Source organism: Ranitomeya variabilis, chromosome 2 (genome assembly GCF_051348905.1).
Source record: "Ranitomeya variabilis isolate aRanVar5 chromosome 2, aRanVar5.hap1, whole genome shotgun sequence".
In the NCBI taxonomy this organism is placed as follows: domain Eukaryota; kingdom Metazoa; phylum Chordata; class Amphibia; order Anura; family Dendrobatidae; genus Ranitomeya; species Ranitomeya variabilis.
The window spans coordinates 909,472,317-909,488,982 of record NC_135233.1 but is presented as its reverse complement, the minus strand read 5'-3'; the positions used below and the strand labels follow the sequence as shown (position 1 = coordinate 909,488,982).

Here is a 16,666-nt window from a genome sequence, read left to right as displayed (position 1 = left end):
AGGACAAAGGCGCTGTGTGTGGAAGGTATTATGGGGCCCTAGGGGGATACGCAGACACGCCGCTTCGTAAAGAATTGACATGTCAATTCTTTTTACGCCGGCGCGTTTGCAGACAAAAGCGCCGCGTTTTTTTGCGGTGTGTCTGAACGGCAAAGTGAATTTCTCATTCACTTTGCCGGCAGACGAAAATGACATTGCGCATTTATGAAAAGCACCCGCAAAATAGCGCTCAAAAATGCGCTATGTCTGAAAGTAGCCTAATAAGACAAACTTGTTTGCCCCTCATATACTAATATATCCCTGCCTGACCTCTTTATGTAATAATGCATCCCCTAACTGGGTCACTTCCTGGTATAAAAATCCTGGATCCTTTCCTGGTATAATGTCCCCCATCCTGGCCCTTTAATTAATAATGTCCCCCATCCTGGGCCCCTTCCTATAATAATGTCCTCCATCTTGGTCACTTTATTTATGAATGTTACCCTTTATATACTAACTAGCTGTTTCCAGCCAGCTAACGCTCGGCATGCTCATTGCTATCTAATTAACGCTGCTAGTGATTAAACTAAAGTAAATAATAACAACATTCAATAGCGCTTACGCAGGTGGTAAATTAACTTAAAATGAAGTTAATAACATTGATAATAATTAAAAATCAGAATAATACTAATACATTTTATTCACAGTGTAAAATCAAAAGCAAACTGGATTCGTGTGGTAATGTGTGGGGACGGAGCCTCGTGTGGTAATGTGTGGGGACAGAGCCTCGTGTGGTAATGTGTGGGGACGGAGCCTCGTGTGGTAATGTGGGGGGATGGAGCCTCGTGTGGTAATGTGGAGGGACAGAGCCTCGTGTGGTAATGTGTGAGGACGGAGCCTCGTGTGGTAATGTGTGGGTACGGAGCCTCATGTGGTAATGTGTGAGGACGGAGCCTCGCGTGGTAATGTAGAGGGACGGAGCCTCGTGTGGTAATGTGTGAGGACGGAGCCTCGTATGGTAATGTGTGGGGACAGAACCTCGTGTGGTAATGTGGGGGGACGGAGCCTCGGGTGGTAATGTGTGGGGACGGAGCCTCATGTGGTAATGTGTGGGTAAAGAGTCTCGTGTGGTAATGTGGGGGGACGGAGCCTTGTGTGGTATGGTGTGGAGATGGAGCCTCGTGTGGTAATGTGGGGGGGGCGGGATTATGTGTGGTAATATGGTGGGGGGGCGGGATTGTGTGTGGTAATGTGGTGGGGGGCGGGATTGTGTGTGGTAATGTGGTGGGGGGCGGGATTGTGTGGTAATGTGGTTGGGGCGGGATTGTGTGTGGTGATGTGGTGGGGGGATTATGTGTGGTAATGTGGTGGGGGGCGGGATTATGTGTGGTAATGTGGTGGGGGGGCGGGATTATGTGTGGTAATGTGGTGGGGGGATTATGTGTGGTAATGTGGTGGGGGTGGGATTATGTGTGGTAATGTGGTGGGGGGGCGGGATTATGTGTGGTAATGTGGTGGGGGGCGAGATTATGTGTGGTAATGTGGTGGGGGGGCGGGATTATGTGTGGTGATGTGGTGGGGGGGCGGGATTGTGTGGTAATGTGGTGGGGGGCGGGATTGTGTGTGGTAATGTGGGGGGGCGGGATTATGTGTGGTGATGTGGTGGGGGGGCGGGATTGTGTGTGGTAATGTGGTGGGGGCGGGATTGTGTGTGGTAATGTGGTGGGGGCGGGATTGTGTGTGGTAATGTGGTGGGGTAGCTAGATTGTGTGTGGTAATGTGGTGGGGGGCGGGATTGTGTGTGGTAATGTGGTGGGGGGCGGGATTGTGTGTGATGATGTGGCGGGATTGTGTGTGGTAATGTGGCGGGGGTGGGATTGTGTGTAATAATGGGGTGGGGGCGGGATTATGTGTGGTGATGTGTGGGGTGCGGAGCTACTGTGCAGGGGGTGGGATTAGCGAGTAATCACGATGCCTTTTATATATATAGATGTCTCCGTTCTATAATAATATCCTCCATCCTGGCTCCTTTATATAATTACTTCCCCCACTCTGAGCTCCTTTCTGGTATAATCTTCCTCATTCTAGGCCCCTTCCGGTAATAATATCCTTCGCTCTAGTCCAACACATTTTAAAAAAAAAAAAAAAAAGGATTCTTCTTATTTTCCTCCACTCATGACGTGCAGTGTCCTCTTCCATCGCAGGCTCTTAGCTGACTCCAGCGTGCCAGCAATGGGCCGCATATGACATTACTAGAATGTACAGCACAGCCCGTGACAGGCACGCAGACGTCAGCTGCTGGCCTTTGATTGGTGTGTATAGTGCTGCGGCGAGCCGGTGGGTCTCTGTGCTGCAATACATTTCAGCTGAATGTGCATCCAAGGGCGCAATTCCAGGTAGTGGAATAGGAACTTGCATTGGCCCTTTCGCACCCTCTGTGACTCCAATTGTTACGCCCCTGTGTGCAGTCTGTGCTGTACGTTTTTAGATGCAATGGGAAGACGAAGCTTGGGATTTTTTTTTTTCATGAGAAAATATGATGAAACAATGATGGTAAAAACTGAAACAATGATCAGATACTGATGAAAATTGGAACATGTTTTTGTACAAGAGAAAAATCTCTTTTGTCTGAATGAGGCCTTTTAGTCAGCTCACCCGTTGCTCATTCTTTTAATTGCTGCCTGTGCACAGACCTTTAGGCCGGGGTCACACTTAACGTATGAAAAATCGGTCCGATTTTCTCGGCCGAGAGTCGCAGGAGTGTTCTCCATATGGTCATCCGTGTGTAATGCGTTTGCAATGCGATGATGGGAGTTGCCCCATAGATTAACACTGGCCCGAGTGCTATGCGATGTTTTCTCACATATACTCCCTGACAGAAGTTATGTCGCTTATCCATGTTATGTAAATAAAAGCTTATAACCTGACGTTAAATTCATCCATTGGTTGTATAAATTACTTAAATTAAATAACTTTTGAAAGCTGAAACCCTCGGAAATGTGGTTTAGGTTAAGAAAATAAATTGGCATCAATGCAGAAATATTGATCAATTAATGGACACAGAATGGTCAGATTTTGGCAAGACAAAAGTTTTGTCGGCTGGCTATATAATGCATCCAATCCTAGTTTACATCCTCACCTGTGCTCAGTAAATGATCGGTTAATTAGTGTGTGTGCATAAAAAGAAACTCAGCACCCCAGACCTTCACTTGAACTGCAACTTGAGCTCTGACAACATGCCAAAAATCCACCCTGCAACCAAAGGCTGGATTATCAAGAGGCTGAAGACCAGATCCACTGCAGAGGTGACTGGCACCTTTAATGTGTCTCAGCATCAAGTACAAAGAAATAAAAAAAAATTTGAAGAGACTGGAGATGTATTTGACAAGCCCAGGTCCGGCAGGCCCCGCAAGACATCTGCTCAGGAGAGACTTTTGTTGGTGAGAAAATCCAAAGCAAGTCCCTCTTCCACTGCAGCAGAGCTCCAACAGGCCTGGTCACCTCAAGTCCCTGTGTCAACTAGAACAGTTTGTAGGATTCTGTCTTGAAATGGCCTCCATGGTCGAATCAGTGCCCAGAAGCCAGCACTAAACAAAAGGCAAATAAAAAAACGTGTGGCATTTGCAAAGTCCCACAGCGTGCTAAACAGATGGATGCTGGAAAAGTGGCAGAAGGTGGATTTCTCTGATGAATCTTCAGTAGAATTACACCACAGCCGCCGCAAATACTGCAGGAAACCTACTGGAGCCCGTATGGATCCAAAATACACCCTAAAATATCAAGAAGTATTAGCTACCTCTTATATTCCAAATCATAAAAGGGGTCAAATTCTGCAGCACGATGGTACTCCATCTCATACATCCATCTCTACAACAAAGTTCCTCCAGGTAAAAAAGATCAAGGTGCTCAAGGACTGGCCAGCCCAGTCACCAGACATGGACATCATTGAGCATGTTTGGGGTAGGGTGAAAGAGGAAGCTTGGAAGACAAAACCAAAGAATCTAGATGAACTCTGGGAGGCATGTAAGACTGTATTCTTTGCTATTCCTGATGACTTCATTAATAAATTGTATGAATCCATTGTTGAACCGCAAGGATGCAGTCCTTCAAGCTCATGGAAGTCACACAAAATATTAAATATGACTCTAATAGCACCACAACTTCATTCACCAATGTTATGCAACATATATTTGTATTTTAAGTTAATTATTTGTTTGAATATCACATTACTTTCTGTGGGCGACAAAACTTTTGTCTTGCCAAAATCTGACCAGTCTGTGTCCATTAACTGATCAATATGTCTGCATTGATGCCAATTCATTTTCTTAACCTAAACCACATTTCGGAGGGTTTCAGCTTTCGAAAGAATAATTTACACAACCAATGGATGAATTTAACGTCAGGTTATAAGCTTTTATTTACATAACATGTGCAGCGCCCCAGGGTCCTGGTCATTGCAGTAATATCATTCTCCTCTGGGGGGGAGTGATGTTACGTTTGAAGGCAATAAAAGAGATCTTCTTACCAGGTATCACAAACCATGCAACACACTTCACACTCCAGTCCACCAGGGGGAGCTATGCTCCTATTTATTAGGGCACTCTTCACAATTAAGTAAAACTGGTGGCCTGGATAGGAAGTTAGTCAGTTCCTGTCAGGCAGACAGAGAGGAAGGAGGAACATCGAATAGTTGCTGGCAGAGATGGTCCCTGACAGGGGTGGGACAGAAGGCCAAGGAGCTGCGCCTGCCCCACATGCGGCAGCATCCTAAGAAAGAGACACGAACAGCGAATTGTATTGTAGAGGGTGAGAAACGAAGTCATAGCAAAGGGAGAGGAAACCAGAAGGAGTTCTGTCCTGCAAAGGCTGCCTCCTTCTGATGCACAGGATCCGGTAGCCGGAACACCGAGGGAGCAGCACTCTCTATGCCTCGCTCCAGAGACCGGCAGGACAGCTAATTCCAAGTTACTGATCCGCCCTATACCCAGGAGGCACGGTGGCAACTTGTGGGGGCCGGGGCGTGCTAGAGTCCCTGTAAAAAGCCTCAGGCCATCAGTCATACAGGTTTGTTCCTATCCATCTGGGGGACAGAGAGAGACATAACATCTAGAACATATACAACAGTTCTGAGGACCTTATGAGAGGCTCAGCAGTAAGGTACTACAACACCCAGGCGCTAGAGGAAGGCTACTGATTTCCACCTGGATAAGGGGACTCTGGATTTGCCTTCAAACCGGCCGGACTCTACCTACCCTGTGATCTGGTCCTCTGGACTGTGGATGCTGAAGCCTTCAGTAAAGGTAAAGAGACTCCAACCTTGTGTCCTCGTTCTTCACTGCGCCTCTCACCAACCTGCGCCTCTCACCATCCACCATCTTACACACTGGGAAGCCCTGGGGACACACTTCACCTGTGGGAAGGTATACCATCTAGCTGCCATAACATCACCCCAGCGGACCCCTAAGCAGCATCGGTCACCCTGACCGAATACCACAGGTGGCGTCACGAACATTATCCCTTTAAAGACTTTTCCCTTATCTCAACGGACCCCCCGAGGGCCCCGAACCGGGTCAGCCACCGTGACATCCCCCTTGAGAACCGAAGGACCCGATACCAAGTACCCCACTGCCCTATGGGGGAGCTCCACATGGATAAGCGACATAACTTCTGTCAGGGAGTGTAGCACTCATCCGCATTTTACACTAGTGTGACTCCGGCCTTACCGTGAGATTGGGTTTAGATAGCAAAGTCCAATTAAGCAAAAAGTTCCAACACTTGGTCAGTTCAAGTAAAAAATATTTTTTTTCTCCATATTAAATTTTATGCAGGGTACCAAATGGTACATCAGTCAACGAGCTGCCTAAAGGAAGACCTTTCACTTGGTCAAAAGTGGCCAGTTTTTGCTCTTATTGTATTACCGCTTCGCCTCTAAGTATCCCGTTTTTTTAATTAAATCCACCATATTGCTCCGGAGATAAGGGTCTCTTTATTTGGTGCTAATTTTCATGTTTTCCAAATGGGTGTGGCTCACAGGGTAATAATGCAAAGCAGCCTAAACACATGTCCAAGAGAATCCTGTGAGCCACGGCCCCTTAACAAATGTCTTTATCATCTGTACATGTTTCCACTTTATTGTAAAGTGTTGCGGGATATATTGGGGTTATATAAATAAAAATGTTATTATTATGATTATTAATGGCCTAAATAAAAAGTTCTGACCTGTAATTGTATGGAGGATTAAAACAAAATAAAAAAACAATGATCAGGGGAGCAGAAGGAATAAAATAACAAGAAATGACAACTTTTTACTTAATGACAAATCATCTTTAATCATATACAGTATATTGTCTATGGTTAAGAAGATTGTATATAGTGCTCTATATGGATTTTAATATGGACAAATAGCAGTTAAAGGTGTTCTCTGGTCAAAATTAAAATGTTACCTTTGGCTAGGTAAATTAACCCCGTAGTGACACAGCCAATTTTGTACTTAATGACCAAGCCAATTTTTACAATTCTGACCACTGTCACTTTATGTGGTTATAACTCTGGAACGCTTCAATGGCTCCCACTGATTCTGAGAATGTTTTTTTGGTGACATATTGTACTTCATGTTAGTGGTAAAATTGGACTTTTTTTTGCGGGCACTGTTATTCTGTGAATAACAGTGATTGCAACACTGGGGGCAGTAAAAACTAACCCGAATCATGTTCTCTGGGGTCTCACCTTTATTCTGAGAGCTATAACTTTTTTTTATTTTTCCGCTGATGGAGCTGTATGGCGGCTTGTTTTTTTGCAGGACAAGATGTACTATTTTTATTTATATTCATCTTTTTTATCGCGTTTTATTGCACTTTTTGTTGGATGGTATGTTGATAAAGGATTGTTTTTTTCTCGTTTTCTATATTATTTTTTTGGGTGTTCACTGAAGGGGTTAACTAGTGTGACAGTTTTATAGAGCGTGTCGTTACAGACACGGCGATACCAAGTATGTGTACTTTTATTTTATTTTTTTATTTACATAAATAAATGTATTTATTGGAAAACTATTTGCTTCTTTTTTGTTCTTTATTTAGGGATTTTTAAGAAAAAATATTTGTACACTGTATAGCATCAGATCATTGATCTGATGTTCTACAATGTGTCTGCACTGCAGAACAGCACACCAGTGTCTGACAGGCAGGGAAGGAGGCGTCTCAGGTCCTGATCTCTGCAGCCACTGACAAGCCACCTTCCCTGAAGGACCTCGCAGCTATCTTGCGGCCGGGGGTGTCCATGGAGACCATCAGGACAACGCGATCACATCCTTGCGTGATGCTCCTCTATGTTGCTGTAAGGCTACGTTCACATTTGCGGTCGGCGCCGCGGCGTCGCCGCATGCGTCATGCGCCCCTATATTTAACATGGGGGCACATGGACATGCGTCGCACTTGCGTTTTGCGCCGCATGCGTCCCTGCGGCGCCCGCGTCCGGGCGCAGAGGACGCAGCAAGTTGCATTTTTGCTGCGTCCAAAATCAATGAAAAAAAGGACGCATGCTGCGCAAAACACAGCGTTGTGCATGCGTTTTGCTGCGTTTTTGTTGGCGTTGTGCGTTGCGGCGCCGACGCTGCGGCGCACAACGCAAATGTGAACGTAGCCTTACTGCTGACAGTGGCATCAGAGGGGTTAAATGCCTGCGATTGGTGCTAGCACCGATTGTGGGCGTTGCTGCAGAGAGTCAGTTCTCACACAGAGCTGACACCCGCATCCGATCGCCGTGGCGCTCAGCTATAAACTGCTGTTTGCAGGAACACAGCTCCCGCAGAGCAGTCAGGAAGGGATTAATAAAGGCACAAATTAAATAAACTTTAACAAAGGCGCAAATTAAAATTAGAATGAGGTGCAATAAAAAAAAAACAGACAATAAATGTGCAAAATTGACGATGAATTGTGTTTAAAGGGTATCTGTCACTAGGCTAATACCACCTAATATGAGATCAGCATTAAATAGGTAGAGAAACCCTAATTTCAGTTATGTGTTACTTACTGAGCTGTTTGCTGTAGTTTTGATAAAATCACAATTTTATCAGCAGGAGAATCTCACTAGAGGACTAGGAAACCTGGTGCCAAGCAGTCCTCAGAGTATGAGCTCTGTATAACCCCGCCCTCCACTACTGATTGGCAGCTTTCTGCTTATGCACAGTGTACATAGAAAACAGTTAATCAATGATGTGGGCGAGGTTATACATTCAGAGTACTTGTAGATTTATGGCAGAAAAAAACAGCTATAGCTATAGTTTAAGGTTGAAGGTAGACATAAGTCCATCAAGTTCAACATATAGGCTAACATGTTGATCCAGAGGAAGATAAAATACCCTTGGGGCAGACACTAATAGCTGTATATTAAGGGAAAAATTCCTTCCCGACTCCACATATGGCAATCAAGCTAAGTTCCTGGACCAATGTCACAGAATCTAGCACCCATAACCTGTAATATTATATCAAGAAAGGCATCCAGTCCTCTTGGTTGAAGTGAATCAACCATTGTAATATCATGTGTCAAAGAGTTACATAGACTGACTGCTCATACAGTAAAGAATCTACCGCTGTGATTATAATTAAATCTTCTTTCCTTTAGAAATAGAGGGTGCCCTCTCGCATGGTCTCAGGCCTAGGTATATAAAAATCATTAAAAAGATCTCAGTACAGTCCCGCCAAATATTTGTGAATTCTAGTAAGATTGCCCCTAAGCCTTGATTTTTAACAAATAGAACAACACCAAGTTTCATAACCTGTCTTGGTATTGCAGTCCACCCATTTCCCTTAGTAACCTTGGTCACTCTTCTCTGCACAGTGAATTTATCAAATCTGCAACAAACAGCCTAGTATGTGGTACATTGCTGGAATCAGGTTCTGTGCCTATTCATAATGCTGCTCTCAGAAGGTGTAGCAATAATCTGGTGATAGATACTCATTAAGCTGTTAATTAGGGATGAGCAGACCCATGGAAATTTGGGTTCTGGTACCCGACCCAAACTTTATTCAAAATTTCAGTTCAGGTACCATAACTGTACGCAAACTTAAACCAGAACCCAAACCCCAATGAAAACAATCAAGTCCCGAACTTTCCCCCTCTTTCTCTTTTTCTCTCTCTCCTTCTCTCTTTCTTTCTCTACAACAGACGTCCCCTGCAACTCCAAACATTGCAACACTAAAATGGACTTCCGGGGAAAGTCCATGTTCAGCGACAGACAATAACGGTCTGGTAAGAATGCTGAGCATTGAAGATTGAGTTTGCTCATCTCTAGTGTTAATCAATGTAAAATTGAGGAATTTGTGGGAGATTTTCAAACAGGGACTGGAAATCTTAATTTCTGCAGTGGACTGGAGTAAGACTCCATGTGTGGAGCACGGAGCAGGACGCCACTTGTTAGATGCTCCTGATTCATTAGGACACATGCTCCTCTTAATGAATCAGAAGTGTCTGACTCCTACATGCCCCCTCATCAAGGCCAGAGAGAAAATTACCGGTCTTGATGAATTGGGGTCTTAGTGTGGTCAGTTCATAAAGCATGAGTTTGGCGTAGATTATTAAAGTAAGTACTAAGCTATTGATCTATGCAGTTCGTATTGGGAAATCTAATGACAAATCCTCTTAAGTGGCTGGTAGTTGATGGAAGACGCTGACAATTGGGGTCTAGCTCAGAGGGTTTCGTCAGTATGGTTTTTGAATTCCCCACTCCTTGGTGAATGCCTTTAAGTATAAAATGTGCCCTTTGGTTATAAAAGTGCATAACTGCCACTTCAATAGTAACCTAAAATGATTGTAACTTCAGGGATTACAACTGATTTTAATAAATACATGATACATCTATATGGTATAATGTGTAATTACGTGCAGTACGTAGCATAATTAATGTGCAATTACATGTGCATTATGTAGCATATGTAGCATAATTGGACTTTATACAGCAATTTTTCCTAAATTTGCTACATCAAAAACAATATTTTTAGTATAAAAACATGAAATAAGAGGACACACTCACCAGATAATATGGATGCCACTGCTGCAATTATGAAGGACACAATGACTCCTGGTCCTGCCATTTCCTTTGCGACCAGTCCAGAGACAACATACATCCCAGTGCCAACACAGCTGCCCACACCGAGTGAAACAAGGTCCACTGTAGTCAGTACTCGTGCCAGTTTAGTTCCATGAGATGAAGTTCCTGCTGTTCCTTCTAGCATGGACTCTACTGGTTTGGTGCGTAAAATTCTTGCATTGATTGCATGCCACGTGGCACCCCAAGGGATCCTTCTCGGATCCAGGTAAGAAAGGAAACCACTCATGATTTAATGTCCTCTTGCAAAAAGTGTGTAGAATGCTAAAACGCAGATCACTGCAGTTTTTCTCACCATTCAGTTATCGGATTTTAGTTGAGTTGTATGTGGCTTGTATCAAGACAGTAGCTCATGATACAACATATGTTGTTTTTACAATGATCAACATATTAATAAATCTGTAAAAAAAACAATACAATACTGTGGTTAGAATTAGCACTTTAATATTTCATGCACATTAAAAAGTATCTTAATTTCCAAATTTGAGAATTCCCCTTTATCTCATACCCATAGAATAGAGGATAACTTCCTGATCGCTGAAGGTCCGACCACTGAGATGCTAACCGACCTCGAGAATCAGCGCTCTGAAAAGCCACATGTGAAGGGAACGGTGGTCGATAGTACACATGGCTGCTGCAATCATATTTATGAGACTTGCGGAGACAGACAGCCAATCGCTTCACTCAGCTGTCTTCAGCAATCCCATAAGAATGAATGGAGCAGCAGTGAATGATCATTACTGCATTCACATTGGGCTCTTCTGTTCTCCATTACAGAGGTCGAACTCCATGCCATCGTGAAGTTAATCCCTATCCCATAGATAGGGTATAATTTCCAAACTATAGAATACCTCTTTAAAGGGAATCTGTCAAGTAAAAAAATCACTATTAAGCTCTAAAGCTGTGCGGCCTCAGTCACTGCTCAGTACATAGTAAGTGGCGGATGAAACCGCACCCTGGCAATGACTGACAGCTGACTCAACCTTGCATCAGTACTCAGCTGGCTGTCAGTCAGTGCTGCCAGTGACTGAGGCCACGCCTCTATGACTGAAAGCCTGAGGCTCTGAGGGAGGACTTCAATTAATTTCCTCCCAATAGCCAGTCTTTCAGTGTGGCCGCCAAACGGCTTTTTAACACTATTAACCTGCAGATTAACCCCATATCTGCAAGTTAATAGAGTTTCGGGAGATGACAAGTTCCTTTTAAGTAAGTTATATCTCCTGGGTGGGAGAAAGCAATGAACAGTATACATAAGTTATACAGATTTAGAGAATGACTAAATTTGCTCCATAGATATAAAAGCATTTTTGCTTTTTTTTTAGGATCCTCCAACCTAAAAGCAGCTTTCCCGATATGGACTATTGAGCCTCTCCCCTTCTTTGGCTAAATCTCACTATCAGGAGCTTAGTGTCTGGTACATTGTATGTTGCTATCCCAGCTCTCACCTACTCTATCCCATGCACTCTCAATATACCGTACTTATCATAAACAATAGGCTTTTTGAGCTTCTGACAACACCTACAATACAAGGGCTATAAATAATAGTTATACGTGCAATTCACTTACAGTCTCCCCACCACACTAATTACCTCTAGTACTAATAGTAATGTTAATATCTACTGACTAATGATGAACAAAGATGATGACTGTAGCATTACCAGCTCTGACAAACAAATTTGCATATCATAGTGCATTTGGCTCAACTGCAATAACAACCAAAATTTTGTACAGTTTTTGTGGTAAATTTACATAGAAAATTTTATGGTAGAAATTTCAGCCTGATGAAACAGATTTATGTATTTTCAGTTTTTTTTTCTGCAGCACATATATGGTAGGTTTTATGCTAGTGAAAGGACATTACAGCACAGTAAAAGAGGCAGGAAGACAATCCGTAAAGCATGGAACAAATAGTCAGTAGTAGTCTGTGAAATGGAGTTGCCATCAATATGGAGACAGAGAGGCAGGGCAGGTAGAAGCAGCAGTGTTAGTGTAAAAGATTATTGATATGTTATATGTGGAATCTATTCTGTTATATTTGTATTCAAATTACACACATTTTTCTTGTAGCAAAAAGCAGTATAACAGATTGGAATGTAGAATCGTAAAATAATAAAATCAGTGTCAGACAATGTGCTGGTCTTCCTTTCTCTCTTTCCCAAAAACAAATAAAACTTATTGGATACAAAGTCCTGAGGGACCGCACAATGTTATACACACCTTTTCAGATCAATTAGACTATTTCAAATTTTGCAATAAGTCAGAATTTTAGCAAATATAAACCGAACATCGAAAAAAGCATTTGAAAAGATTACTGCGCTTCCATAACACCACAGCAGTGCCTCAGGCTGATCGCCTGCATGCCACGCCGCATTCATGCAGTAATTGATGCAAAAGGAGCCCTGACCAAGTATTGAGTGCATTTACTGGACATACATTTCAGTAGGCCAACATTACGGATTTTAAAATCATTTTTCAAGCTGGTGTTATAAAGTATTCTAGTTTACTGAGATAATGACTTTTGGGTTTTTTATTGGCTGTAAGCCATAATCATCAACATTAACTGAAATAAACACTTGATATAGAGCACTCTGTTTGTAATGACTCTATATAATATATGAGTTTCACTTTTTGTATTGAAGAATTGAAATTAATTAACTTTTTGATGATATTCTAATTTTGTGAGAAGCACCTGTATGTACATTGGGGGAAATAAGTATTTGATCCCATGCTGATTTTGTAAGTTTGCTCACTGACAAAGACATGAACAGTCTATAAACTTAAAGGGCCACTGTCACCCCCTCCAGCCGTTCTAAACTAAAAGAGCCACCTTGTGCAGCAGTAATGCTGCAGTCTAACAAGGTGGCTCTTTTAGTTTTTGATTCAGTTATTACCTCAATAAAGCGTTTTAAAAATTGGCCACAAATACCAGATTTTGTACCTGGAGGCGGTCCGAATCGTCCTCTATGAATCTCCCAACGGCCGTCACTCTTCTCTTCAGGGGCAATGGTCGCCGCCCCCTGAGCGCTGTTTCTTCTTAAATCCGGCGCCTGCGCTGTGCGTGCATGCCTGGGGCCTGCGCAGTGTTCATTGTCAGTCACAGCTCAGATGCCGGGTGCCTGACTGCGCCTGTGCGGGCAGTGCGGCCACCCTGTTGCTGAATCCCCGCCCCGCACTGTGTTATTCATTATGCACAGTGCGGGGCTGGGGTTCCTGGGAAGGCGGGGGAGCTGGGGGAGCGTCTGAGCTGGGGAGCATCTGAGCTGGGGGAGCGTCTGAGCTGGGGGAGCGTCTGAGCTGGGGGAGCGTCTGAGCTGGGGGGAGCGTCTGAGCTGGGGAGCGTCTGAGCTGGGGAGCGTCTAAACAGCGCAGTGCGCATGCCAAGGAACCCCAGCCCCGCACTGTGCATAATGAATAACACAGTGCGGGGCGGGGATTCAGCAACAGGGTGGCCGCACTGCCCGCACAGGCGCAGTCAGGCACCCTGCATCTGAGCTGTGACTGACAATGAAGACTGCGCCTGCCCCAGGCAGGCACGCACAGCGCAGGCGCCGGATTTAAGAAGAAACAGCGCTCAGGGGGGCGGCGACCATCACCCCTGAAGAGAAGAGTGACGGCAGTTGGGAGATTCATAGAGGACGATTCGGACCGCCTCCAGGTACAAAATCTGGTATTTGTGGCCAATTTTTAAAACGCTTTATTGAGGTAATAACTGAATCAAAAACTAAAAGAGCCACCTTGTTAGACTGCAGCATTACTGCTGCACAAGGTGGCTCTTTTAGTTTAGAACGGCTGGAGGGGGTGACAGTGGCCCTTTAAGGGTAGGTTAATTTTAACATTGAGAGATAGACTATCAAAAATAAAATTCAGAAAATCACATTGTATCAATTATCTAAATTTATTTGCATTTTACAGTGAGAAATAAGTATTTGATCCCTCTGGCAAACAAGACTTAATACTTGGTGGCAAAACAATGGATGGCAAGCACAGCAGTCAGACGTTTTGTGTACTTGATGATGAGGTTTGCACACATCTCAGGAGGAATTTTGTTCCATTCCTCTTTGCAGATCAGCTCTAAATCCTTAAGATTTTGAGGCTGTCACTTGGCAACTTGGAGCTTCAACTCCCTCCATAAGTTTTCTATGAGATTAAACTCTGGAGACTGGCTAGGCCACTTCATGACCTTAATGTGCTTCTTTTTGAGCCACTCCTTTGTTGCCTTGGTTGTATGTTTTGGGTCATTGTCTTGCTGGAAGACCCAGCCACGACCCATTTTTAATGTCCTGGTGGAGGGAAGGAGGTTGTCACTCAGGATTTTGCGGTACATGGCTCCATCCATTCTCCCATTGATGCAGTGAAGTAGTTCTGTGCCCTCCGCAGAGAAACACCCCCAAAACATAATGTTTCCACCTCCATGCTTGACAGTGGGGACGGTGTTCTTTGGGTCATAGGCAGCATTTCTCTTCCTCCAAACACAGCAAGTTGAGTTAATGCCAAAGACCTCAATTTTTGTCTCATCTGACCACAGCAACTTCTCCCAATCACTCAAAATCATCCAGGTGTTCATTGGCAAGCTTAAGATGGACCTGCACATGTGCCTTTTTGAGCAGGGGGACCTTGAGGACACTGTCGGATTTTAAACATTTACAGCATAATGTGTAATGGTTTTCTTGGTGACTGTGGTCCCAGCTATGGTTTTCTTGGTGACTGTGGTCCCAGCTGCCTTGAGATCATTAACAAGTCCCCCTGTGTAGTTTTAGGCTAATTTCTCACCTTCCTCATGATCAAGGATACCCCAGATCGATGTCGATTGACAGTCATTTTGTATTTCTTCCATTTTCTTACTATTGCACCAACAGTTGTCTCCTCACCCAGCGTCTTACTTATGGCTTTGTATCCCATCCCATCTTTTTGCAGGTCTATGATTTTGTCCCTGACATCCTTATAAAGCTCTTTGGTCTTGCCCATGTTTTAGAGGTTCGAGTCTGACTGATTAAATGAGTCTGTGGACAGGAGTCTTTGATATAGGTGACTATGTAAGACAGCCGTCTTTAATACAGGTAACGAGTTGATTAGGAGCTTCTAATTGGTCTGTGGGAGCCAGAACTCTTAATGGTTGGTAGGTGATCAAATACTTATTTCGCACTGCAAAATGCAAATACATTTATATAATTTATACAATGTGATTTTCTGGATTTTATTTTTGATATTCTATCTTTCAATGTTAAAATTAACCTACCCTTAAAATTATAGACTGTTCATGCCTTTGTCAGTGGTCAAACTAGAAAAATCAGCAAGGGATCAAATACTTATTTCCCCCACTGTATATACAGGTGTGCTCAAAAGTTTACATACCCCAGCAGAACTTTTGCTTTCTTGGCTTTTTTCAGAGAATATGAATGATAACACCAAATCTTTTTCTCCATTCATGATTAGTTGTTGGATGAAGCCACTTATTGTCAAACTACAGTGTTTTCTCTTTTTAAATCATAATGCAGTGCAGAATAAAAAAACTCTTTTACATAAGCTAATCGATTACATGATTCCTTCTTCGGGAGCGCCGGCACCAGATGATTGCCTCGTGGACCAGGAGCTGTGCAGCTGACCGACAAAAGAGGGTTTTGGCTGGGATTGTTCCCCCAGGGCCTATACGCTGATCTTCAAATTCAGTCTGGTGAGTGCATCAGCTCTACACTTTTATGTGTGTTTTTTATTATTGTGCCTAGATTCTGTGCGGTGTTGTCCCTTTTATATTCCCTATCCTCAGGGTATTATATGAATAGTGTACTTCATGATAATGGTAAAATTTCTTTGATATGACTTGCATTTATTTGTGTAAAAAATTGAAATTTGCCCTAAATAGCAGAGATACTGTATGTTACACAAAATAGTTCATAAATAACATTTCCCACATGGGTACTTTACATCAGCACAATTTTTGAAACAAAATTTTTTTTTTGTTAGGAAGTTATGAGGTTAAACGTTGACTAGCGATTTCTCATTTTTACAACAAAATTTACAAAACCATTTTTTAGGGACCACTTCACATTTAAAGTCACATTGAGGGGCCTACATGACAGAAAATACCCAAAAGTGACACCACTCTAAAAATGTTCCCCTCAAGGTGCTCAAAAACACATTCAATAAGTTTATTAATCCTTCAAGTGCTTCACAGGAACTGAAGCAACATAGAATTAAAAAATTAACATTTAACTTTTTTTCACAAATATTTCACTTCAAGACCAAATTACTTTATTTTCCCAAGTGTAAAAAGAGAAAATGAACCACAAAATTTGTTGTGCAATTTCTCCTGAATACGCAGATACCCCATGTGTGGGGAAAAATCACTGTTTGGGAGCACGGCAGGGCTCGGAAGGATCTCAAAATTGGCTGTAATTTAGAACGGATTCCATGATGGGTTTGGAGAGCCCCTGATGTACCAAAACAGCAGATACACCACACAACTGACCCCATTTTGGAAACTACACCCCTCAAAGATTTTATCCAGAGGTATGTTGATTAAGTTGAACCCACAGGTATGACACAGAATTTGATAACATTTGACAAAATTCATTTTTTTCACACAAA

The 16,666-nt window shown here is 43.2% G+C and overlaps 1 protein-coding gene across 1 annotated transcript in view; it reads right to left on the bottom strand.

Annotated features, from left to right (window-relative positions):
• The window catches only part of SLC7A14 (solute carrier family 7 member 14), a 196,186-nt gene that overhangs the window by 41,077 nt on the left and 138,443 nt on the right, over nucleotides 1-16,666 (bottom strand). Inside the window, exon 2 of the mRNA XM_077290551.1 lies at nucleotides 10,007-10,480. Within this exon, the coding sequence (XP_077146666.1) occupies nucleotides 10,007-10,310 (304 nt within the window). The 5' untranslated portion in view covers nucleotides 10,311-10,480. The remainder of the gene's footprint in view (nucleotides 1-10,006; nucleotides 10,481-16,666) is intronic.